Below are 25,929 nucleotides of genomic sequence, written 5' to 3'. Positions count from 1 at the left end.
CCCTGTGGCTGCTCTCCTCCTTGCACCCCTTCGGCGGCTGCGGAAGGGCTGGAAAAATGGCGGCTCCGGGGGCGAGCGGGCCGGGCTCTGCTTCCAACCCGCGCAAGTTCAGCGAGAAGATCGCGCTGCAGCGCCAGAGGCAGGCGGAGGAGACGGCAGCCTTCGAGGAAGTCATGATGGACATCGGCTCCACCCGGGTACTGCCGGCGACGTATCGCGATATCTGACCCTCCTGTCATTCGGTTATCACCTGAACCGGTCACGTGTCACTGATCTCTGGGGTCACGTGTCACTGATCTCTGGGGTCACCTGTGTCACCTGTCACTGATCTCTGGGGTCACCTGTCACTGATCTCTGGGGTCACCTGTCACTGATCTCTGGGGTCACCTGTCACTGATCTCTGGGGTCACCTGTCACTGATCTCTGGGGTCACCTGTCACTGATCTCTGGGGTCACCTGTCACTGATCTCTGGGGTCACCTGTCACTGATCTCTGGGGTCACGTGTCACTGATCTCTGGGGTCACCTGTGTCACCTGTCACTGATCTCTGGGGTCACCTGTCACTGATCTCTGGGGTCACCTGTCACTGATCTCTGGGGTCACCTGTCACTGATCTCTGGGGTCACCTGTCACTGATCTCTGGGGTCACCTGTCACTGATCTCTGGGGTCACCTGTCACTGATCTCTGGGGTCACCTGTCACTGATCTCTGGGGTCACCTGTCACTGATCTCTGGGGTCACCTGTCACTGATCTCTGGGGTCACCTGTCACTGATCTCTGGGGTCACCTGTCACTGATCTCTGGGGTCACCTGTCACTGATCTCTGGGGTCACCTGTCACTGATCTCTGGGGTCACCTGTCACTGATCTCTGGGGTCACCTGTCACTGATCTCTGGGGTCACCTGTCACTGATCTCTGGGGTCACCTGTCACTGATCTCTGGGGTCACCTGTCACTGATCTCTGGGGTCACCTGTGTCACTGATCTCTGGGGTCACCTGTCACTGATCTCTGGGGTCACCTGTGTCACTGATCTCTGGGGTCACCTGTGTCACTGATCTCTGGGGTCACCTGTGTCACTGATCTCTGGGGTCACCTGTGTCACTGATCTCTGGGGTCACCTGTGTCACTGATCTCTGGGGTCACCTGTGTCACTGATCTCTGGGGTCACCTGTGTCACTGATCTCTGGGGTCACCTGTGTCACTGATCTCTGGGGTCACCTGTGTCACTGATCTCTGGGGTCACCTGTGTCACTGATCTCTGGGGTCACCTGTGTCACTGATCTCTGGGTCACCTGTGTCACTGATCTCTGGGGTCACCTGTGTCACTGATCTCTGGGGTCACCTGTGTCACTGATCTCTGGGGTCACCTGTGTCACTGATCTCTGGGGTCACCTGTGTCACTGATCTCTGGGTCACCTGTCACTGATCTCTGGGGTCACCTGTCACTGATCTCTGGGGTCACCTGTCACTGATCTCTGGGTCACCTGTCACTGATCTCTGGGGTCACCTGTCACTGATCTCTGGGGTCCACCTGTCACTGATCTCTGGGGTCACCTGTGTCACTGATCTCTGGGGTCACCTGTGTCACTGATCTCTGGGGTCACCTGTCACTGATCTCTGGGGTCACCTGTCACTGATCTCTGGGGTCACCTGTGTCACTGATCTCTGGGGTCACCTGTGTCACTGATCTCTGGGGTCACCTGTGTCACTGATCTCTGGGGTCACCTGTGTCACTGATCTCTGGGGTCACCTGTGTCACTGATCTCTGGGGTCACCTGTCACTGATCTCTGGGGTCACCTGTCACTGATCTCTGGGTCACCTGTCACTGATCTCTGGGGTCACCTGTCACTGATCTCTGGGGTCACCTGTGTCACTGATCTCTGGGGTCACCTGTGTCACTGATCTGTGGGGTCACCTGTCACTGATCTCTGGGGTCACCTGTCACTGATCTCTGGGGTCACCTGTCACTGATCTCTGGGGTCACCTGTGTCACTGATCTCTGGGGTCACCTGTGTCACTGATCTCTGGGGTCACCTGTGTCACTGATCTCAGGGGTCACCTGTGTCACTGATCTCTGGGGTCACCTGTGTCACTGATCTCTGGGGTCACCTGTCACTGATCTCTGGGGTCACCTGTCACTGATCTCTGGGGTCACCTGTGTCACTGATCTCTGGGGTCACCTGTGTCACTGATCTCTGGGGTCACCTGTGTCACTGATCTCTAGGGTCACCTGTGTCACTGATCTCTGGGGTCACCTGTGTCACTGATCTCTGGGGTCACCTGTGTCACTGATCTCTGGGGTCACCTGGTCACTGATCTCTGGGGTCACCTGTGTCCTGATCTCTGGGGTCACCCTGTTCCGGATCTCTGGGGTCAAGCCTGGGTCACCTGATGTCAACTGATCTCTTCTGGGGGTCACCGTGTGCACCTGTCACTGATCGCTGGGGTCACCTGTGTCACCTGTCACTGATCTCTGGGGTCACCTGTTGTCACCTGTCACTTGATCTCGGGGGTCACACTGTGTCCCTGTCACTGATCTCTGGGGTCACCTGGCCACTGATCTCTGGGTGGTCACCTGGCACTGATCTCTGGGGTCCTTCACTGATCTCTGGGGTCACCTGTGTCAACTGAGCTCTGGGGTCACCGATCTCTGGGGTCACTGATCTCTGGGGTCACCTGATCTCTGGGTCACTGATCTCTGGGTCCACTGATCTCCTGGGGTCACTGATCTCTGGGGGTCACTGATCTCTGGGGTCACTGATCTCTGGGGTCACTGATCTCTGGGTCACCTGTGTCCTGATCTCTGGGGTCACCTGTGTCACTGATCTCTGGGTCACCTGTCCCTGTCACTGATCTCTGGGGTCACCTGTCACTGATCTCTGGGTCACCTGTCACTGATCTCTGGGTCACTGATCTCTGGGTCACTGATCTCTGGGTCACTGATCTCTGGGTCACTGATCTCTGGGTCACTGATCTCTGGGGTCACTGATCTCTGGGGTCCCTGTGTCCCCTGTCACTGATCTCTGGGTCCCTGTGTCACTGATCTCTGGGGTCACCTGTGTCACTGATCTCTGGGTCACCTGTGTCACTGATCTCTGGGGTCACCTGTCACTGATCTCTGGGTCACTGATCTCTGGGGTCACTGATCTCTGGGGTCACTGATCTCTGGGTCACTGATCTCTGGGTCACTGATCTCTGGGTCACTGATCTCTGGGGTCACTGATCTCTGTGGGTCACTGATCTCTGGGGTCCCTGATCTCTGGGGTCACGGTTCTCTGGGGTCACTGATCTCTGGGTCACTGATCTCTGGGGTCACTGATCTCTGGGGTCACTGATCTCTGGGGTCACTGATCTCTGGGTCACTGATCTCTGGGGTCACTGATCTCTGGGGTCACCTGTGTCACTGATCTCTGGGGTCACCTGTGTCACTGATCTCTGGGGTCACCTGTGTCACTGATCTCTGGGGTCACCTGTGTCACTGATCTCTGGGGTCACCTGTGTCACTGATCTCTGGGGTCACCTGTGTCACTGATCTCTGGGGTCACCTGTGTCACTGATCTCTGGGGTCACCTGTGTCACTGATCTCTGGGGTCACCTGTGTCACTGATCTCTGGGGTCACCTGTGTCACTGATCTCTGGGGTCACCTGTGTCACTGATCTCTGGGGTCACCTGTGTCACCTGTCACTGATCTCTGGGGTCACCTGTCACTGATCTCTGGGGTCACTGATCTCTGGGGTCACTGATCTCTGGGGTCACTGATCTCTGGGGTCACTGATCTCTGGGGTCACTGATCTCTGGGGTCACTGATCTCTGGGGTCACCTGTGTCACCGATCTCTGGGGTCACCTGTGTCACCGATCTCTGGGGTCACCTGTGTCACCGATCTCTGGGGTCACCTGTGTCACTGATCTCTGGGGTCACCTGTGTCACTGATCTCTGGGGTCACCTGTGTCACTGATCTCTGGGGTCACTGATCTCTGGGGTCACTGATCTCTGGGGTCACTGATCTCTGGGGTCACTGATCTCTGGGGTCACTGATCTCTGGGGTCACCTGTGTCACCGATCTCTGGGGTCACCTGTGTCACCGATCTCTGGGGTCACCTGTGTCACCGATCTCTGGGGTCACCTGTGTCACTGATCTCTGGGGTCACCTGTGTCACTGATCTCTGGGGTCACCTGTGTCACTGATCTCTGGGGTCACCTGTGTCACTGATCTCTGGGGGTGGCGCGGGTGGCGGATCTCTGGGGGTGGCGCGGGTGGCGGATCTCTGGGGGTGGCGCGGGTCACACATCCCTGTTGTACTCGGTCTGACATGACTCCGCTGTGTTGGCAGCTCCAGGTGCAGAAGCTGCAGATGACGCACATGAGAGGCTCCTACTACGGCGGCTCCCTCCCCAACGTCAACCAGATGAGCAGCGGCGCCTCCGACTTCCAGGTACAACCTCCTCCTCCTCCCCCCCCCCTCTTCTTTACCCTCCTCCTCCTCCTCCCCTCTTTACCCTCCTCCCCTCTTTACCCTCCTCCTCCTCCTCCCCTCTTTACCCTCCTCCTCCTCCTCCCCTCTTTACCCTCCTCCTCCTCCTCCCCTCTTTACCCTCCTCCTCCCCTCTTTAACCCTCCTCCTCCTCCTCCTCCCCTCTTTACCCTCCTCCTCCCCTCTTTACCCTCCTCCTCCTCCTCCCCTCTTTACCCTCCTCCTCCTCCCCTCTTTACCTTCCTCCTCCTCCTCCCCTCTTTACCCTCCTCCTCCATCTCCTCCTTCTTTACCCTCCTCCTCCTCCCTTCTTTACCCTCCTCCTCCTCCCTTCTTTACCCTCCTGCTCCTCCTCCCTTCTTTACCCTCCTGCTCCTCCTCCCTTCTTTACCCTCCTCCTCCCTTTTTTACCCTCCTCCTCCTCCTCCTCCTCCTTTTTTACCCTCCTCCTCCTCCTCCTCCTCCTCCTCCTCCTCCCTTTTTTAACCCTCCTCCTCCTCCTCCTCCTCCTCCTCCTCCTCCCTTTTTTAACCCTCCTCCTCCTCCTCCCTTTTTTACCCTCCTCCTCCTCCTCCCTTTTTAACCCTCCTCCTCCTCCCTTTTTTAACCCTCCTCCTCCTCCCTTTTTACCCTCCTCCTCCTCTCCCTTTTTTACCCTCCTCCTCCTCCTCCCTTTTTTACCCTCCTCCTCCTCCTCCCTTTTTTACCCTCCTCCTCCTCCTCCCTTTTTTACCCTCCTCCTCCTCCTCCCTTTTTTACCCGCCTCCTCCTCCTCCCTTTTTTAACCCTCCTCCTCCTCCTCCCTTTTTACCCTCCTCCTCCTCCTCCCTTTTACCCTCCTCCTCCCTCCCTTTTTACCCTCCTCCTCCTCCTCCTCCTCCCTTTTTTACCCTCCTCCCTCCTCCTCCTCCCTTTTTACCCTCCTCCTCCTCCTCCTCTCCCTTTTTTACCCTCCTCCTCCTCCTCCTCCTCCCTTTTTTACCCTCCTCCTCCTCCTCCTCCTCCCTTTTTTACCCTCCTCCTCCTCTCCTCCTCCTCCTCCTTTGTTTACCTCCTCCTCCTCCTCCTCCTCCTTTTTATACCCTCCTCCTCCTCCTCCTCCTCCTCCCTTTTTTACCCTCCTCCTCCTCCGCCTCCTCCTCCCTTTTTTACCCTCCTCCTCCTTCCTCCCTCCTCCCTTTTTTACCCTCCTCCTCCTCCTCCTCCTCCTTTTTTAACCCTCCTCCTCCTCCTCCTCCCTTTTTACCCTCCTCCTCCTCCTCCTCCTCCCTTTTTTAACCCTCCTCCTCCTCCTCCCTTTTTTACCCTCCTCCTCCTCCTCCCTTTTTTACCCTCCTCCTCCTCCCTCCCTTTTTTACCCTCCTCCTCCTCCTCCCTTTTTTACCCTCCTCCTCCCCTCCTCCTCCTCCTCCTCCTCCCTTTTTTACCCTCCTCCTCCTCCTCCTCCTCCCTTTTTTTACCCTCCTCCTCCTCCTCCTCCTCCTCCTCCTCCTCCCTTTTTTAACCCTCCTCCTCCTCCTCCTCCTCCCTTTTTTTACCCCTCCTCCGCCTCCTCCTCCTCCTCCTCCTCCTCCCTTTTTTACCCTCCTCCTCCTCCTCCTCCCTTTTTTACCCTCCTCCTCCTCCTCCTCCTCCTCCTCCTCCCTTTTTTACCCTCCTCCTCCTCCTCCTCCTCCTCCTCCTCCCCTTTTTTACCCTCCTCCTCCTCCTCCCTCCTCCTCCTCCTTTTTTTAACCCTCCTCCTCCTCCTCCTCCTCCTCCTCCCTTTTTTACCCTCCCCTCCTCCTCCTCCTCCTCCTCCCTTTTTTACCCTCCTCCTCCCTCTCCCTTTTTTACCCTCCGCCTCCTCCTCGCCTTGTTTAAACCCTCCTCCTTCCTCCTCCCTTTTTATACCCTCCTCCTCCTTTTTTACCCTCCTTCGCTCCCTTTTTTAACCCTCCTCCTCCTCCTTTTTACCTCCTCCTCCTCCTCCCTTTTTTGAAAAAAAATAACCCGCCGCCTCCTCCTCCATTTTTGACCCTCCTCCTCCGCCTCCGTTTTTATAACCCTCCTCCTACCTCCTCCCTTTTTTACCCTCCTCCTCCTCCTCCTCCCTTTTTAACCCTCCTCCTCCTCCCGCCTCCTCCCTTTGTTAAACCCTCCTCCTCTCTTCCTCCTCCCTTTTTTAACCCTCCTAGCGCTCCTCCTCCATCTCCCTTTTTTACCCTCCGCCTACCTCCTCCTCCGCCCGTGTTTGTAAACCCTCCTCCTCCTCCTCCCTTTTTTACCCTCCTCCTCCTCCTCTCCTCCTTTTTTAACCCTCCTCCTCCTCCTCCCTCCTCCCTTTTTTACCCTCCTCCTCCTCCTCCTCCTCCCTTTTTTACCCTCCTCCTCCTCCTCCTCCTCCCTTTTTAACCCTCCTCCTCCTCCTCCTCCTCCCTTTTTTAACCCTCCTCCTCCTCCTCCTCCTCCCTTTTTAACCCTCCTCCTCCTCCTCCTCCCTTTTTTACCCTCCTCCTCTCCTCCTCCTCCTCCTCCCTTTTTTACCCTCCTCCTCCTCCTCCTCCCTTTTTTACCCTCCTCCTCCTCCTCCTCCTCCCTTTTTACCCTCCTCCTCCTCCTCCTCCTCCCTTTTTTACCCTCCTCCTCCTCCTCCTCCTCCCTTTTTTACCCCTCCTCCTCCTTACCTCCTCCTCCTCCCTTTTTTACCCTCCTCCTCCTCCTCCTCCTCCCTTTTTTACCCTCCTCCTCCTCCTCCTCCTCCCTTTTTTTACCCTCCTCCTCCCTCCTCCTCCTCCCTTTTTTACCCTCCTCCTCCTCCTCCTCCCTTTTTACCCTCCTCCTCCTCCTCCTCCTCCCCTTTTTACCCTCCTCCTCCTCCTCCTCCTCCTCCCTTTTTTACCCTCCTCCTCCTCCTCCTCCTCCCTTTTTTACCCTCCCTCACCTCTCTCTTCACCCTCCTCCTCCCGGTTGGTAATCTGTTCCCCCTGTTCTTTCGGCAGGGCCCCCCGCAGTCACAGCTGGATGCCCGGAGCACCCGTCATGGCGGATTGGTGGAGAGAGTCCACCACAGAGACCCCCGCCGGATGGTGTCGCCGCTGCGCCGCTACATGCGCCAGATATCCTTCTAGATTTCTGTCTGCTTTAGTATTCGGTGTGAGACATGTGACTGCTTAGCCACACCCCCTTAAAGGGGCGCCCAGGACTAGAGGAAGGGGCGGCCACGTCTGTTACATTCGTACCCCCTTCCCCTTCTGTCTGGTCCGGGACGCCCCTTTGAACAGGGGGGGTGACTGACCCCCGGGGCCCCTGAGCGGCCCTCCATCCTCTTCCACTTTCCTTAACCTTCCCACGTGGACAGTTCTCCGTACGGCGCCTCTTATCTCTCCCCGCAGCCGGAGTCGTCCTGGAGAAGGTAACCCTTTACTTCCTGTCTTATACTCCAGTCACCTCCAGAGCTGCAGTCACAGTGGAGCGGTCATGTCTTATTCTCCAGTCCCATCCAGAGCTGCAGTCACAGTGGAGCTGTCATGTCTTATGCTCCAGTCCCGTCCAGAGCTGCAGTCACAGTGGAGCGGTCATGTCTTATGCTCCAGTCCCGTCCAGAGCTGCAGTCACAGTGGAGCGGTCATGTCTTATGCTCCAGTCCCATCCAGAGCTGCAGTCACAGTAGAGCGGTCATGTCTTATGCTCCAGTCCCATCCAGAGCTGCAGTCACAGTGGAGCAGTCATGTCTTATGCTCCAGTCCCATCCAGAGCTGCAGTCACAGTCGAGCGGTCATGTCTTATTCTCCAGTCCCATCCAGAGCTGCAGTCACAGTCGAGCTGTCATGTCTTATGCTCCAGTCCCGTCCAGAGCTGCAGTCACAGTGGAGCGGTCATGTCTTATTCTCCAGTCCCATCCAGAGCTGCAGTCACAGTGGAGCGGTCATGTCTTATTCTCCAGTCCCGTCCAGAGCTGCAGTCACAGTGGAGCGGTCATGTCTTATTCTCCAGTCCCATCCAGAGCTGCAGTCACAGTGGAGCGGTCATGTCTTATTCTCCAGTCCCAGCCAGAGCTCCAGTCACAGTGGAGCGGTCATGTCTTATGCTCCAGTCCCATCCAGAGCTGCAGTCACAGTGGAGCGGTCATGTCTTATGCTCCAGTCCCATCCAGAGCTGCAGTCACAGTGTAGCGGTCATGTCTTATGCTCCAGTCCCATCCAGAGCTGCAGTCACAGTGGAGCGGTCATGTCTTATTCTCCAGTCCCATCCAGAGCTGCAGTCACAGTGGAGCGGTCATGTCTTATGCTCCAGTCCCTTCCAGAGCTGCACTCACAGTGGAGCGGTCATGTCTTATGCTCCAGTCCCATCCAGAGCTGCGGTCATGTCTTAGTCTCCAGTCCCATCCAGAGCTGCAGTCACAGTGGAGTGGTCATGTCTTAGTCTCCAGTCCCATCCAGAGCTGCAGTCACAGTGGAGCTGTCATGTCTTAGTCTCCAGTCCCTTCCAGAGCTGCAGTCACAGTCGAGCGGTCATGTCTTAGTCTCCAGTCCCATCCATAGCTGCAGTCACAGTCAAGCTGTCATGTCTTATGCTCCAGTCCCATCCAGAGCTGCAGTCACAGTGGAGCTGTCATGTTTTATGCTCCAGTCCCATCCAGAGCTGCAGTCACAGTGGAGCGGTCATGTCTTATGCTCCAGTCCCGTCCAGAGCTGCAGTCACAGTGGTTCGGTCATGTCTTATTCTCCAGTCCCGTCCAGAGCTGCAGTCACAGTGGAGCGGTCATGTTTTATGCTCCAGTCCCATCCAGAGCTGCAGTCACAGTGGAGCGGTCATGTCTTATTCTCCAGTCCCATCCAGAGCTGCAGTCACAGTGGAGCGGTCATGTTTTATGCTCCAGTCCCATCCAGAGCTGCAGTCACAGTGGGAGCGGTCATGTCTTATTCTCCAGTCCCATCCAGAGCTGCAGTCACAGTCAAGCTGTCATGTTTTATGCTCCAGTCCCATCCAGAGCTGCAGTCACAGTGGAGCTGTCATGTTTTATGCTCCAGTCCCGTCCAGAGCTGCAGTCACAGTGGAGCGGTCATGTCTTATTCTCCAGTCCCATCCAGAGCTGCAGTCACAGTCAAGCTGTCATGTTTTATGCTCCAGTCCCATCCAGAGCTGCAGTCACAGTGGAGCGGTCATGTCTTATTCTCCAGTCCCATCCAGAGCTGCAGTCACAGTCAAGCGGTCATGTCTTATGCTCCAGTCCCGTCCAGAGCTGCAGTCACAGTGGAGCGGTCATGTCTTATGCTCCAGTCCCATCCAGAGCTGCAGTCACAGTGGAGCGGTCATGTCTTATTCTCCAGTCCCATCCAGAGCTGCAGTCATAGTCAGGCTGTCATGTTTTATGCTCCAGTCCCGTCCAGAGCTGCAGTCACAGTGGAGCGGTCATGTCTTATGCTCCAGTCCCGTCCAGAGCTGCAGTCACAGTGGAGCGGTCATGTCTTATTCTCCAGTCCCATCCAGAGCTGCAGTCACAGTCGAGCGGTCATGTCTTATGCTCCAGTCCCGTCCAGGGCTGCAGTCACAGTGGAGCGGTCATGTCTTATTCTCCAGTCCCATCCAGAGCTGCAGTCACAGTGTAGCGGTCATGTCTTATTCTCCAGTCCCATCCAGAGCTGCAGTCACAGTGGAGCGGTCATGTCTTATGCTCCAGTCCCTGTCCAGAGCTGCAGTCACAGTCAAGCTGTCATGTTTTATGCTCCAGTCCCGTCCAGAGCTGCAGTCACAGTGGAGCGGTCATGTCTTATTCTCCAGGTCCCATCCAGAGCTGCAGTCCACAGTCGAGCGGTCATGTCTTATGCTTCCAGTCCCGTCCAGGGGCTGCAGTCACAGTGGAGCGGTCATGTCTTATTCTCCAGTCCCATCCAGAGCTGCAGTCACAGTGTAGCGGTCATGTCGGTCATGTCTTATGCTCCAGTCCCGTCCAGAGCTGCAGTCACAGTGGAGCGGTCATGTCTTATTCTCCAGTCCCATCCAGAGCTGCAGTCACAGTGTAGCGGTCATGTCTTATGCTCCAGTCCCATCCAGAGCTGCAGTCACAGTGGAGCGGTCATGTCTTATGCTCCAGTTCCGTCCAGAGCTGCAGTCACAGTGGAGCGGTCATGTCTTATGCTCCAGTCCCATCCAGAGCTGCAGTCACAGTGGAGCGGTCATGTCTTATTCTCCAGTCCCATCCAGAGCTGCAGTCACAGTCGAGCGGTCATGTCTTATGCTCCAGTCCCGTCCAGAGCTGCAGTCACAGTGGAGCGGTCATGTCTTATTCTCCAGTCCCATCCAGAGCTGCAGTCACAGTCGAGCGGTCATGTCTTATGCTCCAGTCCCGTCCAGGGCTGCAGTCACAGTGGAGCGGTCATGTCTTATGCTCCAGTCCCATCCAGAGCTGCAGTCACAGTGGAGCGGTCATGTCTTATTCTCCAGTCCCAATCAGAGCTGCAGTCACAGTGGAGCGGTCATGTCTTATGCTCCAGTCCCGTCCAGAGCTGCAGTCACAGTGGAGCGGTCATGTCTTATGCTCCAGTCCCGTCCAGGGCTGCAGTCACAGTCGAGCGGTCATGTCTTATTCTCCAGTCCCGTTCAGAGCTGCAGTCACAGTGGAGCGGTCATGTCTTATGCTCCAGTCCCATCCAGAGCTGCAGTCACAGTGGAGCGGTCATGTCTTATGCTCCAGTCCTGTCCAGAGCTGCAGTCACAGTCAAGCTGTCATGTCTTATGCTCCAGTCCCATCCAGAGCTGCAGTCACAGTGGAGCGGTCATGTCTTATTCTCCAGTCCCGTCCAGAGCTGCAGTCACAGTGTAGCGGTCATGTTTTATGCTCCAGTCCCATCCAGAGCTGCAGTCACAGTGGAGCGGTCATGTCTTGTGCTCCAGTCCTGTCCAGAGCTGCAGTCACAGTGTAGCGGTCATGTCTTATGCTCCAGTCCCGTCCAGAGCTGCAGTCACAGTGTAGCGGTCATGTCTTATGCTCCAGTCCCATCCAGAGCTGCAGTCACAGTGGAGCGGTCATGTCTTATGCTCCAGTCCCATCCAGAGCTGCAGTCACAGTGGAGCGGTCATGTCTTATTCTCCAGTCCCGTCCAGAGCTGCAGTCACAGTGTAGCGGTCATGTTTTATGCTCCAGTCCCATCCAGAGCTGCAGTCACAGTGGAGCGGTCATGTCTTGTGCTCCAGTCCTGTCCAGAGCTGCAGTCACAGTGTAGCGGTCATGTCTTATGCTCCAGTCCCATCCAGAGCTGCAGTCACAGTGGAGCGGTCATGTCTTGTGCTCCAGTCCTGTCCAGAGCTGCAGTCACAGTGTAGCGGTCATGTCTTATGCTCCAGTCCCATCCAGAGCTGCAGTCACAGTGGAGCTGTCATGTCTTGTGCTCCAGTCCCGTCCAGAGCTGCAGTCACAGTGGAGCGGTCATGTCTTGTGCTCCAGTCCTGTCCAGAGCTGCAGTCACAGTGGAGCGGTCATGTCTTGTGCTCCAGTCCCGTCCAGAGCTGCAGTCACAGTGGAGCGGTCATGTCTTATGCTCCAGTCCCATCCAGAGCTGCAGTCACAGTGGAGCGGTCATGTCTTATGCTCCAGTCCCATCCAGAGCTGCAGTCACAGTGGAGCGGTCATGTCTTATGCTCCAGTCCCATCCAGAGCTGCAGTCACAGTGGAGCGGTCATGTCTTGTGCTCCAGTCCTGTCCAGAGCTGCAGTCTCATGCCCGCCTGCTCTAACCACCCTCTCTTTCCTCATTAAGGACCTTGCCCTGGGGCGCCTACCCCTCGGACACAGGACAGCTGTTTAGGCTGCCGAGCGCTTTAAACAGGTGAAGCATCTTGTGCGTTGCCCGCTCCTTGCCCCCGGGTGCCCGCTGCTTATTGGGTGCCTCTTTGCTTTGCGGTAGTGTGTGTGAGTGTGCCCCCTGCCGTGAGATGCCGCTTCGCCCTGTCCTCTGCCTCCCTGTGCCTCGGCCCCTCTGACAGAACTCTGCTCCCCTCCCCCATCAGAACAAACTCCGATTCTGCCCTGCACACAAGTGTGATGAACCCGGCCCCGCAGGAGCCGTACCCCGGACCACCACAGGGGGGCCCCACTGCCTCCCGCAGGACTGGTAAGTCGGTCTTTATATCGGGGGGGCATAGAGGACTGCCCGCTGCGCAGTCATTGGTTTGGTAACAGCAGTACAGAGCATTTAAGGTCAGCATATTGATGCCTCTCAGCAGTGAGTGCAGGTAGAGGCGTCGGGCGGTGCCTCTCAGCAGTGAGTGCAGGTAGAGGCGTCGGGCGGTGCCTCTCAGCAGTGAGTGCAGGTAGAGGCGTCGGTCGGTGCCTCTCAGCAGTGAGTGCAGGTAGAGGCGTCGGGCGGTGCCTCAGCAGTGAGTGCAGGTAGAGGCGTTGGTCGGTGCCTCTCAGCAGTGAGTGCAGGTAGAGGCGTCGGGCGGTGCCTCAGCAGTGAGTGCAGGTAGAGGCGTCGGGCGGTGCCTCTCAGCAGTGAGTGCAGGTAGAGGCGTCGGTCGGTGCCTCTCAGCAGTGAGTGCAGGTAGAGGCGTCGGGTGGTGCCTCAGCAGTGAGTGCAGGTAGAGGCGTTGGTCGGTGCCTCTCAGCAGTGAGTGCAGGTAGAGGCGTCGGGCGGTGCCTCTCAGCAGTGAGTGCAGGTAGAGGCGTCGGGCGGTGCCTCTCAGCAGTGAGTGCAGGTAGAGGCGTCGGTCGGTGCCTCAGCAGTGAGTGCAGGTAGAGGCGTCGGGCGGTGCCTCTCAGCAGTGAGTGCAGGTAGAGGCGTCGGGCGGTGCCTCAGCAGTGAGTGCAGGTAGAGGCGTTGGTCGGTGCCTCTCAGCAGTGAGTGCAGGTAGAGGCGTCGGGCGGTGCCTCTCAGCAGTGAGTGCAGGTAGAGGCGTCGGGCGGTGCCTCTCAGCAGTGAGTGCAGGTAGAGGCGTCGGTCGGTGCCCCTCAGCAGTGAGTGCAGGTAGAGGCGTCGGGCGGTGCCCCTCAGCAGTGAGTGCAGGTAGAGGCGTCGGGCGGTGCCTCTCAGCAGTGAGTGCAGGTAGAGGCGTCGGGCGGTGCCTCTCAGCAGTGAGTGCAGGTAGAGGCGTCGGGCGGTGCCTCTCAGCAGTGAGTGCAGGTAGAGGCGTCGGTCGGTGCCTCAGCAGTGAGTGCAGGTAGAGGCGTCGGGCGGTGCCTCTCAGCAGTGAGTGCAGGTAGAGGCGTCGGTCGGTGCCTCAGCAGTGAGTGCAGGTAGAGGCGTCGGGCGGTGCCCCTCAGCAGTGAGTGCAGGTAGAGGCGTCGGGCGGTGCCTCTCAGCAGTGAGTGCAGGTAGAGGCGTCGGGCGGTGCCTCTCAGCAGTGAGTGCAGGTAGAGGCGTCGGTCGGTGCCTCAGCAGTGAGTGCAGGTAGAGGCGTCGGGCGGTGCCTCTCAGCAGTGAGTGCAGGTAGAGGCGTCGGTCGGTGCCTCAGCAGTGAGTGCAGGTAGAGGCGTCGGTCGGTGCCTCAGCAGTGAGTGCAGGTAGAGGCGTCGGTCGGTGCCCCTCAGCAGTGAGTGCAGGTAGAGGCGTCGGGCGGTGCCTCTCAGCAGTGAGTGCAGGTAGAGGCGTCGGGCGGTGCCTCTCAGCAGTGAGTGCAGGTAGAGCCGTCGGTTGGTGCCTCTCAGCAGTGAGTGCAGGTAGAGGCGTCGGTCGGTGCCTCTCAGCAGTGAGTGCAGGTAGAGGCGTCGGTCGGTGCCTCAGCAGTGAGTGCAGGTAGAGGCGTCGGTCGGTGCCCCTCAGCAGTGAGTGCAGGTAGAGGCGTCGGGCGGTGCCTCTCAGCAGTGAGTGCAGGTAGATGCGTCGGTTGGTGCCTCTCAGCAGTGAGTGCAGGTAGAGGCGTCGGGCGGTGCCTCTCAGCAGTGAGTGCAGGTAGAGGCGTCGGGCGGTGCCTCAGCAGTGAGTGCAGGTAGAGGCGTCGGGCGGTGCCTCAGCAGTGAGTGCAGGTAGAGGCGTCGGTCGGTGCCTCAGCAGTGAGTGCAGGTAGAGGCGTCGGGCGGTGCCTCAGCAGTGAGTGCAGGTAGAGGCGTTGGTCGGTGCCTCTCAGCAGTGAGTGCAGGTAGAGGCGTCGGGCGGTGCCTCAGCAGTGAGTGCAGGTAGAGGCGTCGGGCGGTGCCTCTCAGCAGTGAGTGCAGGTAGAGGCGTCGGTCGGTGCCTCTCAGCAGTGAGTGCAGGTAGAGGCGTCGGGTGGTGCCTCAGCAGTGAGTGCAGGTAGAGGCGTTGGTCGGTGCCTCTCAGCAGTGAGTGCAGGTAGAGGCGTCGGGCGGTGCCTCTCAGCAGTGAGTGCAGGTAGAGGCGTCGGGCGGTGCCTCTCAGCAGTGAGTGCAGGTAGAGGCGTCGGTCGGTGCCTCAGCAGTGAGTGCAGGTAGAGGCGTCGGGCGGTGCCTCTCAGCAGTGAGTGCAGGTAGAGGCGTCGGGCGGTGCCTCAGCAGTGAGTGCAGGTAGAGGCGTTGGTCGGTGCCTCTCAGCAGTGAGTGCAGGTAGAGGCGTCGGGCGGTGCCTCTCAGCAGTGAGTGCAGGTAGAGGCGTCGGGCGGTGCCTCTCAGCAGTGAGTGCAGGTAGAGGCGTCGGTCGGTGCCCCTCAGCAGTGAGTGCAGGTAGAGGCGTCGGGCGGTGCCCCTCAGCAGTGAGTGCAGGTAGAGGCGTCGGGCGGTGCCTCTCAGCAGTGAGTGCAGGTAGAGGCGTCGGGCGGTGCCTCTCAGCAGTGAGTGCAGGTAGAGGCGTCGGGCGGTGCCTCTCAGCAGTGAGTGCAGGTAGAGGCGTCGGTCGGTGCCTCAGCAGTGAGTGCAGGTAGAGGCGTCGGGCGGTGCCTCTCAGCAGTGAGTGCAGGTAGAGGCGTCGGTCGGTGCCTCAGCAGTGAGTGCAGGTAGAGGCGTCGGTCGGTGCCTCAGCAGTGAGTGCAGGTAGAGGCGTCGGTCGGTGCCCCCTCAGCAGTGAGTGCAGGTAGAGGCGTCGGGCGGTGCCTCTCAGCAGTGAGTGCAGGTAGAGGCGTCGGGCGGTGCCTCTCAGCAGTGAGTGCAGGTAGAGGCGTCGGTTGGTGCCTCTCAGCAGTGAGTGCAGGTAGAGGCGTCGGTCGGTGCCTCTCAGCAGTGAGTGCAGGTAGAGGCGTCGGTCGGTGCCTCAGCAGTGAGTGCAGGTAGAGGCGTCGGTCGGTGCCCCTCAGCAGTGAGTGCAGGTAGAGGCGTCGGTCGGTGCCTCTCAGCAGTGAGTGCAGGTAGAGGCGTCGGTTGGTGCCTCTCAGCGGTGAGTGCAGGTAGAGGCGTCGGTTGGTGCCTCTCAGCAGTGAGTGCAGGTAGAGGCGTCGGTTGGTGCCTCTCAGCAGTGAGTGCAGGTAGAGGCGTCGGTTGGTGCCTCTCAGCAGTGAGTGCAGGTAGAGGCGTCGGTCGGTGCCTCAGCAGTGAGTGCAGGTAGAGGCGTCGGTCGGTGCCTCTCAGCAGTGAGTGCAGGTAGAGGCGTCGGGCGGTGCCTTTCAGCAGTGAGTGCAGGTAGAGGCGTCGGTTGGTGCCTCTCAGCAGTGAGTGCAGGTAGAGGCGTCGGTCGGTGCCTCAGCAGTGAGTGCAGGTAGAGGCGTCGGGCGGTGCCTCTCAGCAGTGAGTGCAGGTAGAGGCGTCGGGCGGTGCCTCTCAGCAGTGAGTGCAGGTAGAGGCGTTGGTCGGTGCCTCTCAGCAGTGAGTGCAGGTAGAGGCGTCGGGCGGTGCCCCTCAGCAGTGAGTGCAGGTAGAGGCGTCGGGCGGTGCCTCTCAGCAGTGAGTGCAGGTAGAGGCGTCGGTCGGTGCCCCTCAGCAGTGAGTGCAGGTAGAGGCGTCGGTCGGTGCCTCTCAGCAGTGAGTGCAGGTAGAGGCGTCGGGCGGTGCCTCAGCAGTGAGTGCAGGTAGAGGCGTCGGGCGGTGCCTCTCAGCAGTGAGTGCAGGTAGAGGCGTCGGGCGGTGCCTCTCAGCAGTGAGTGCAGGTAGAGGCGTCGGTCGGTGCCCTCAGCAGTGAGTGCAGGTAGAGGCGTCGGGCGGTGCCTCTCAGCAGTGAGTGCAGGTAGAGGCGTCGGTCGGTGCCTCTCAGCAGTGAGTGCAGGTAGAGGCGTCGGGCGGTGCCCCTCAGCAGTGAGTGCAGGTAGAGGCGTCGGGCGGTGCCTCTCAGCAGTGAGTGCAGGTAGAGGCGTCGGGCGGTGCCTCTCAGCAGTGAGTGCAGGTAGAGGCGTCGGGCGGTGCCCCTCAGCAGTGAGTGCAGGTAGAGGCGTCGGTCGGTGCCTCTCAGCAGTGAGTGCAGGTAGAGGCGTCGGTGGGTGCCTCTCAGCAGTGAGTGCAGGTAGAGGCGTCGGTCGGTGCCTCAGCAGTGAGTGCAGGTAGAGGCGTCGGTCGGTGCCTCTCAGCAGTGAGTGCAGGTAGAGGCGTCGGTCGGTGCCTCAGCAGTGAGTGCAGGTAGAGGCGTCGGTCGGTGCCTCTCAGCAGTGAGTGCAGGTAGAGGCGTCGGGCGGTGCCCCTCAGCAGTGAGTGCAGGTAGAGGCGTCGGGCGGTGCCTCTCAGCAGTGAGTGCAGGTAGAGGCGTCGGGCGGTGCCTCTCAGCAGTGAGTGCAGGTAGAGGCGTCGGGCGGTGCCTCTCAGCAGTGAGTGCAGGTAGAGGCGTCGGTTGGTGCCTCTCAGCAGTGAGTGCAGGTAGAGGCGTCGGGCGGTGCCTCTCAGCAGTGAGTGCAGGTAGAGGCGTCGGGCGGTGCCTCTCAGCAGTGAGTGCAGGTAGAGGCGTCGGGCGGTGCCTCTCAGCAGTGAGTGCAGGTAGAGGCGTCGGTCGGTGCCTCTCAGCAGTGAGTGCAGGTAGAGGCGTCGGTCGGTGCCTCTCAGCAGTGAGTGCAGGTAGATGCGTCGGTCGGTGCCTCTCAGCAGTGAGTGCAGGTAGAGGCGTCGGTCGGTGCCTCTCAGCAGTGAGTGCAGGTAGAGGCGTCGGTCGGTGCCTCTCAGCAGTGAGTGCAGGTAGAGGCGTCGGGCGGTGCCTCTCAGCAGTGAGTGCAGGTAGAGGCGTCGGGCGGTGCCTCTCAGCAGTGAGTGCAGGTAGAGGCGTCGGGCGGTGCCTCTCAGCAGTGAGTGCAGGTAGAGGCGTCGGTCGGTGCCTCTCAGCAGTGAGTGCAGGTAGAGGCGTCGGGCGGTGCCCCTCAGCAGTGAGTGCAGGTAGAGGCGTCGGGCGGTGCCCCTCAGCAGTGAGTGCAGGTAGAGGCGTCGGTCGGTGCCTCTCAGCAGTGAGTGCAGGTAGAGGCGTCGGGCGGTGCCTCACACTTCCTCTATCCTCTCTGCAGGCTTCCCGTTCGGTGTCCCGGCCATAGAGGAGTCTCAGGCGGACGGCGCGCGGTTGCTGAGTCCATGTGACGCCAGAAAAGTCAGTGCCACCAGTGTGTGTGGGGGTGGTTGTCGGTGCCACCTGTGTGTGGGGGTGGTTGTCGGTGCCACCAGTGTGTGTGGGGGTGGTTGTCAGTGCCACCTGTGTGTGGGGGTGGTTGTCGGTGCCACCAGTGTGTGTGGGGGTGGTTGTCGGTGCCACCAGTGTGTGTGGGGATGGTTGTCGGTGCCACCAGTGTGTGTGGGGGTGGTTGTCGGTGCCACCAGTGTGTGTGGGGATGGTTGTCGGTGCCACTAGTGTGTGTGGGGATGGTTGTCGGTGCCACCAGTGTGTGTGGGGATGGTTGTCGGTGCCACCAGTGTGTGTGGGGGTGGTTGTCGGTGCCACCAGTGTGTGTGGGGATGGTTGTCGGTGCCACCAGTGTGTGTGGGGATGGTTGTCGGTGCCACCAGTGTGTGTGGGGGTGGTTGTCGGTGCCACCAGTGTGTGTGGGGATGGTTGTCGGTGCCACCAGTGTGTGGATGGTTGTCGGTATAATGGTGCCCGCTCTCTCCGCAGATGCCCGCCGCCTCCCCGCGCCCCAAGTCCTGTGAGGTCCCCGGGATTAAGTGAGTGGAGCCCGGCAGAGGATTGTGGTTTGGGCCGGTCCATCCCTGTGTGCGGGGGGGTCACTCTCCTCCTCCTTGTTTTCCAGCATTTACCCCTCGGTGGATCAGCCGTCCTGCACCCCCCCGGTGCCCTCTGTACTGAATACTGGGGGGTCCTTGCCGGACCTGACCAGCCTGCACTTCCCCTCCCCCCTCCCCACCCCCCTGGACCCGGACGAGTCTGGATTCAGCAGCCTGAGTGGCGGGAGCAGCACTGGGAACCTCGCCAGCACCATGACCCACCTGGGCATCAGCAGGATCGGGCTGCCCCCCGGGTATGACTCAGGTAAGTGGCCTCGGAACAGCCTCCCATCACTGCACACACCACAACCCCCGACGCTGCGCGCACCGCAGCCCCCCGACGCTGCGCTCACCGCAGCCCCCCGACGCTGCGCGCACCGCAGCCCCCCCGACGCTGCGCGCACCGCAGCCCCCCCGACGCTGCGCGCACCGCAGCCCCCCCGACGCTGCGCGCACCGCAGCCCCCCCGACGCTGCGCGCACCGCAGCCCCCCCGACGCTGCGCGCACCGCAGCCCCCCCCGACGCTGCGCTCACCGCAGCCCCCCGACGCTGCGCGCACCGCAGCCCCCCGGACGCTGCGCGCACCGCAGCCCCCCCGACGCTGCGCGCACCGCAGCCCCCCCGACGCTGCGCGCACCGCAGCCCCCCCGACGCTGCGCGCACCGCAGCCCCCCCGACGCTGCGCGCACCGCAGCCCCCCGACGCTGCGCGCACCGCAGCCCCCCCGACGCTGCGCGCACCGCAGCCCCCCCGACGCTGCGCGCACCGCAGCCCCCCCGACGCTGCGCGCACCGCAGCCCCCCCGACGCTGCGCGCACCGCAGCCCCCCGACGCTGCGCGCACCGCAGCCCCCCCGACGCTGCGCGCACCGCAGCCCCCCCGACGCTGCGCGCACCGCAGCCCCCCCGACGCTGCGCTCACCGCAGCCCCCCGACGCTGCGCGCACCGCAGCCCCCCCGACGCTGCGCGCACCGCGCCAGGTCTCGTCAGTTATGGCTTTCTGTTTCAGGTTTCCCGTCCGCTGTGCCGAACCCTCTGAGCCGCCAGTCCCTGCAGTCATCGCTGAGTAACCCGAACCTGCAGACCTCGCTCAGCAGCGCCTCCCTCCAGACCTCCTACAGTAACCCGTCCCTGCAGTCCTCGCTCAGCAGCCAGTCCCTGCCCTCCTCCCTCAGTAACCAGTCGCTCTCGCCCTCGGCCAGCAGCCACAGCCTGCCATCCGCCTACAGCAGCCCGTCCTCTCCATCCTCCTCCTTCCCTCCGCTGGCCTCTCTGAACACCTCCCCTCGGCGCAGGGTCCCGCTCAGCCCCCTGACATTGCCAATGGCCGCAGACTCCAGGAGGCCTCACCAGAAGCAGTTCTCGCCGACCATGTCCCCCACGCTGACGTCCATCACCCAGGTAACATCCAGGCCATTTACCGTCCTCCGTTTCCATCTGACCCCTTCTCATGCGTTTTCCTGTTTATCTCTTCTAGGGGGTCCCACTGGACACCAGCAGATTTCCCACCGAGCAGAGACTGCCACCTTATCATTATAGTCACCCAAATTTTCTGCACCAGTCCCAGCAGCGTGTGCACCAGTCCCACCAGTCGGCACAGGATTCCCAGCAGCCTCTGCACCAGTCCCAGCAGAGTGTGCACCAGTCCCACCAGTTGGCACAGGACTCCCAGCAGCCTCTGCACCAGTTTGCACAGGACTCCCAGCAGCCTCTGCACCAGTTTGCACAGGACTCCCAGCAGCCTCTGCACCAGTTTGCACAGGACTCCCAGCAGCCTCTGCACCAGTTTGCACAGGACTCCCGGCAGCCTCTGCACCAGTCGGCACAGGACTCCCGGCAGCCTCTGCACCAGTCTGCACAGGACTCCCGGCAGCCTCTGCACCAGTCGGCACAGGACTCCCGGCAGCCTCTGCACCAGTCTGCACAGGACTCCCGGCATCCTCTGCACCAGTCTGCACAGGACTCCCGGCAGCCTCTGCACCAGTCTGCACAGGACTCCCGGCATCCTCTGCACCAGTCTGCACAGGGCTCCCAGCAGCCTCTGCACCAGTCTGCACAGGACTCCCGGCAGCCTCTGCACCAGTCTGCACAGGACTCCCGGCAGCCTCTGCACCAGTCTGCACAGGACTCCCGGCATCCTCTGCACCAGTCTGCACAGGACTCCCGGCAGCCTCTGCACCAGTCTGCACAGGACTCCCGGCATCCTCTGCACCAGTCTGCACAGGGCTCCCAGCAGCCTCTGCACCAGTTGGCACAGGACTCCCGGCAGCCTCTGCACCAGTTGGCACAGGACTCCCAGCAGCCTCTGCACCAGTCCCAGCACGCTATACAGGAAGGCCAGTCATCATTACACCAATCCCAGCAGTCCCACAACCCCCAGCCATCGCAGCAAGCCCCCCAGTCCCTGGACCCACGAGGACAGCCCTTTCTGGCGGAGGTTTCCCAGAAGCCTTTGCCACAAACCTCTCAGAGAAAGAATCATACCGTTATGTCAGGCATGCCGCCCTACGCGTTCCCGCAGCACGCGGGAGGACCCTTCTACCAGCCGTCCCTGGGGGACTACAATGTAAGTTAGTGGTGGTCTCTCCCCACCTCCCGCCTGCGCTCTCGCTGACTCTCCTCTCCTCTGTCCGCAGTCTCTGCTCAGCAGTCTCTTCGATGACTGTGATCTACAGCTCTCAGCCCAGCATGCCAGCCGCCTGTCACAGGAGGTATGTATGGGAGGGGGGTGTACACGGGGTGGAAGGGGAAGGTGGGTGTACACGGGGGGAGGGGGGTGTACACGGGGGAGGGGGGTGTACAGCGGGGGGGGGGGGGGGGTGTACACGGGGTGGAAGGGGAAGGTGGGTGTACACGGGGGGAGGGGGGTGTACACGGGGGAGGGGGGTGTACAGCGGGGGGGGGGGGGGGGGGGGGTGGGGGGTGTACACGGGGTGGAAGGGGAAGGTGGGTGTACACGGGGGGAGGGGGTGTACACGGGGGAGGGGGGTGTACAGCGGGGGGGGGGGGGGGGTGTACACGGGGGTGGAAGGGGAAGGTGGGTGTACACGGGGGGAGGGGGGTGTACACGGGGAGGGGGGTGTACACCGGGGTGGAAGGGGAAGGTGGGTGTACACGGGGTGGAAGGGGAAGGTGGGTGTACACGGGGGGAGGGGGGTGTACAGCGGGGGGGGGGGGGGGGGGGTACACGGGGTGGAAGGGGAAGGTGGGTGTACACGGGGGGAGGGGGGTGTACAGCGGGGGGGGGGGGGGGGGGTGTACTCCGGGGGGGGATCAGCCACTAACATGTGGAAACACTGACAGGCTAGTAGAAGAACAGAGCGCGGCGGGTACCGGTATTAACCCTGCAAACACTCTGCTGTTAGTGCGCTGGAGGAGGCGGTATTAACCCTGCGAACACTCTGCTGTTAGTAGGCGGGGTATTAACCCTGCGAACACTCTGCTGTTAGTGCGCTGGAGGAGGCGGTATTAACCCTGCGAACACTCTGCTGTTAGTGCGCTGGAGGAGGCGGTATTAACCCTGCGAACACTCTGCTGTTAGTGCGCTGGAGGAGGCGGTATTAACCCTGCGAACACTCTGCTGTTAGTGCGCTGGAGGAGGCGGTATTAACCCTGCGAACACTCTGCTGTTAGTGCGCTGGAGGAGGCGGTATTAACCCTGCGAACACTCTGCTGTTAGTGCGCTGGAGGAGGCGGTATTAACCCTGTGAACACTCTGCTGTTAGTGCGCTGGAGGAGGCGGTATTAACCCTGCGAACACTCTGCTGTTAGTGCGCTGGAGGAGGCGGTATTAACCCTGCGAACACTCTGCTGTTAGTGCGCTGGAGGAGGCGCTATTAACCCTGCGAACACTCTGCTGTTAGTGCGCTGGAGGAGGCACTATTAACCCTGCGAACACTCTGCTGTTAGTGCGCTGGAGGAGGCGCTATTAACCCTGCGAACACTCTGCTGTTAGTGCGCTGGAGGAGGCGGTATTAACCCCTGCGAACACTCTGCTGTTAGTGCGCTGGAGGAGGCGGTATTAACCCTGCGAACACTCTGCTGTTAGTGCGCTGGAGGAGGCGGTATTAACCCTGCGAACACTCTGCTGTTAGTGCGCTGGAGGAGGCGGTATTAACCCTGCGAACACTCTGCTGTTAGTGCGCTGGAGGAGGCGGTATTAACCCTGCGAACACTCTGCTGTTAGTGCGCTGGAGGAGGCTGTATTAACCCTGCGAACACCCTGCTGTTAGTGCGCTGGAGGAGGCGGTATTAACCCTGCGAACACTCTGCTGTTAGTGCGCTGGAGGAGGCGGTATTAACCCTGCGAACACTCTGCTGTTAGTGCGCTGGAGGAGGCGGTATTAACCCTGCGAACACTCTGCTGTTAGTGCGCTGGAGGAGGCGGTATTAACCCTGCGAACACTCTGCTGTTAGTGCGCTGGAGGAGGCGGTATTAACCCTGCGAACACTCTGCTGTTAGTGCGCTGGAGGAGGGCGGTATTAACCCTGCGAACACCCTGCTGTTAGTGCGCTGGAGGAGGCGGTATTAACCCTGCGAACACTCTGCTGTTAGTGCGCTGGAGGAGGCGGTATTAACCCTGCGAACACTCTGCTGTTAGTGCGCTGGAGGAGGCGGGTATTAACCCTGCGAACACTCTGCTGTTAGTGCGCTGGAGGAGGCGGTATTAACCCTGCGAACACTCTGCTGTTAGTGCGCTGGAGGAGGCGGTATTAACCCTGCGAACACTCTGCTGTTAGTGCGCTGGAGGAGGCGGTATTAACCCTGCGAACACTCTGCTGTTAGTGCGCTGGAGGAGGCGGTATTAACCCTGCGAACACTCTGCTGTTAGTGCGCTGGAGGAGGCGGTATTAACCCTGCGAACACGCTGCTGTTAGTGCGCTGGAGGAGGCGCTATTAACCCTGCGAACACTCTGCTGTTAGTGCGCTGGAGGAGGCGGTATTAACCCTGCGAACACTCTGCTGTTAGTGCGCTGGAGGAGGCGGTATTAACCCTGCGAACACTCTGCTGTTAGTGCGCTGGAGGAGGCGGTATTAACCCTGCGAACACTCTGCTGTTAGTGCGCTGGAGGAGGCGGTATTAACCCCTGCGAACACTCTGCTGTTAGTGCGCTGGAGGAGGCGGTATTAACCCTGCGAACACTCTGCTGTTAGTGCGCTGGAGGAGGCGGTATTAACCCTGCGAACACTCTGCTGTTAGTGCGCTGGAGGAGGCGGTATTAACCCTGCGAACACTCTGCTGTTAGTGCGCTGGAGGAGGCGCTATTAACCCTGCGAACACTCTGCTGTTAGTGCGCTGGAGGAGGCGGTATTAACCCTGCGAACACTCTGCTGTTAGTGCGCTGGAGGAGGCGGTATTAACCCTGCGAACACTCTGCTGTTAGTGCGCTGGAGGAGGCGCTATTAACCCTGCGAACACTCTGCTGTTAGTGCGCTGGAGGAGGCGGTATTAACCCTGCGAACACGCTGCTGTTAGTGCGCTGGAGGAGGCGGTATTAACCCTGCGAACACTCTGCTGTTAGTGCGCTGGAGGAGGCGGTATTTACCCTGCGAACACTCTGCTGTTAGTGCGCTGGAGGAGGCGGTATTAACCCTGCGAACACTCTGCTGTTAGTGCGCTGGAGGAGGCGGTATTAACCCTGCGAACACTCTGCTGTTAGTGCGCTGGAGGAGGCGGTATTAACCCTGCGAACACGCTGCTGTTAGTGCGCTGGAGGAGGCGCTATTAACCCTGCGAACACTCTGCTGTTAGTGCGCTGGAGGAGGCGGTATTAACCCTGTGAACACTGATGTGGATGTCTCTTCTCAGTTTGAGCAGTGCAATATGGTGGAGGGCGACCGCCTGGGCCTGAGCGGCAGCTGCTTTCCTGGGGAGTATCCTCCGGTGCAGAACTCCTCGCAGTCCCTGAAGAAAGTCCACAACTGCAGCCACCACGACCCCATCCCCAACATCATCCTGACAGGTGTGTGCGCCCTCCCCCCCGCAGCCCCCCATCTCCCAGCTCAGCCTCTAACCGCCCCCCACAGCCCCCCATCTCCCAGCTCGGCCTCTAACCGCCCCCACAGCCCCCCATCTCCCAGCTCGGCCTCTAACCGCCCCCCACAGCCCCCCATCTCCCAGCTCGGCCTCTAACCGCCCCCCACAGCCCCCCATCTCCCAGCTCGGCCTCTAACCGCCCCCCACAGCCCCCCATCTCCCAGCTCGGCCTCTAACCGCCTCCCGCAGCCCCCCATCTCCCAGCTCGGCCTCTAACCGCCTCCCCCCCCCCCCGCAGCCCCCCAGCTTGGCCTTCTTCCTCCCCCCCGCAGCCCCCATCTCCCAGCTCGGCCTCCTTCCTCCCCCCGCAGCCCCCCATCTCCCAGCTCGGCCTCTAACCGCCCCCCATCTCCCAGCTCGGCCTCTAACCGCCTCCTTCCTCCCCCCGCAGCCCCCCATCTCCCAGCTCGGCCTCTAACCGCCCCCATCTCCCAGCTCGGCCTCTAACCGCCCCCCATCTCCCAGCTCGGCCTCTAACCGCCCCCCATCTCCCAGCTCGGCCTCTAACCGCCCCCCATCTCCCAGCTCGGCCTCTAACCGCCTCCTTCCTCCCCCTCCAGCTGTAGACTCCCCTCCCGGCTTCTCCAAGGAGATCACCAGCGCGCTGTCCGCTGTGCCCGGCTTCGAGATGGACCCGTCTCTGGAGGAAGATCTGAACATCGAGCCCCTCACTCTGGACGGACTGCATATGCTCAGCGACCCCTACGCCCCCCTGACGGACCCCCTGGTGGAGGACTCCTTCCGCTCCGACCGGCTGCAGTGAGGGGCTCCTGCCGTGTCCGCCCCGTCGGCAGGACCTTCCTATTCTCTGAGCCCCTGATCTTATATTTTATTATAAATAAATAAAATGTAATTGAAAGAATATTCCGGAAATCTCCGGCACCTCGGAGGATGACCCCTACATTCCCTGCGGCAGGTCTGCCCCGATGACTATTTTCCGGTATCCACAAGTATGGCCGCCCCGCCGTGACTTTGAGCCATTTCTTCGTGGTCAGTGGCGGTCCACAGACTTGTGTTGTGCACTGTGCCTTTAACGTGAGCGCTCCTACCGCAGTGTTCCTGACGCCCGACTTTTCTATATTTCTTATTGTTTTTTTAGGTAAAACTTATTTATTGACCCCCGATTTTGCAGACGCGGGGGCGAGACGGGAGGCGATCCGCCCCTCATCCGTTTCCTTTTCTAAACTGTGCTGTATAGATATGTATATATTTGTATGGAAAACGTACTTTTTATAAGATAGCAAAAATAAATGCGAAAACTGCTGACTGCTGCCCTGGAGGTTGTGTTTCTTCCCCCGGTGTAAGGTTTATTGGGTGTCATTACATTAGAATCAGATGATAGTGCAGTAACAGGCTGCTGCCAGCAGGTGGCAGTATGGAGAATAGAGCTCATGCGTTACCCACAGCTGCCTCTAGGTGGAAGTGTAAAC

At 60.3% G+C, this 25,929-nt stretch overlaps 1 protein-coding gene across 2 annotated transcripts; it reads left to right on the top strand.

Annotated features, from left to right (window-relative positions):
* Positions 1-25,765, top strand: CRTC2 (CREB regulated transcription coactivator 2). Of its 2 annotated transcripts, XM_044274556.1 has the most exons (15): positions 1-197; positions 4,337-4,438; positions 7,459-7,575; positions 7,810-7,871; positions 12,216-12,284; positions 12,466-12,569; positions 17,752-17,831; positions 18,351-18,400; positions 18,487-18,725; positions 19,471-19,862; positions 19,939-20,124; positions 20,158-21,027; positions 21,098-21,172; positions 24,272-24,425; positions 25,060-25,765. In XM_044274556.1, exons 1-15 carry the CDS (start codon positions 57-59, stop codon positions 25,260-25,262), a joined length of 2,844 nt encoding a protein of 947 aa, XP_044130491.1. In that variant the 5' UTR covers positions 1-56; the 3' UTR covers positions 25,263-25,765. The 2 variants fall into 2 exon arrangements, with proteins under 2 accessions (XP_044130491.1, XP_044130490.1); XM_044274555.1 differs by having other exon boundaries at positions 19,939-21,027.
* The last annotated feature ends 164 nt before the right edge of the window (positions 25,766-25,929 follow it).

The sequence above is a fragment of the Bufo gargarizans genome, unplaced genomic scaffold (genome assembly GCF_014858855.1).
Source record: "Bufo gargarizans isolate SCDJY-AF-19 unplaced genomic scaffold, ASM1485885v1 original_scaffold_1826_pilon, whole genome shotgun sequence".
NCBI lineage: Eukaryota > Metazoa > Chordata > Amphibia > Anura > Bufonidae > Bufo > Bufo gargarizans.
The sequence above is the reverse complement of the archived record's forward strand: the minus strand, read 5'-3'. Positions and strand labels throughout refer to the sequence as shown.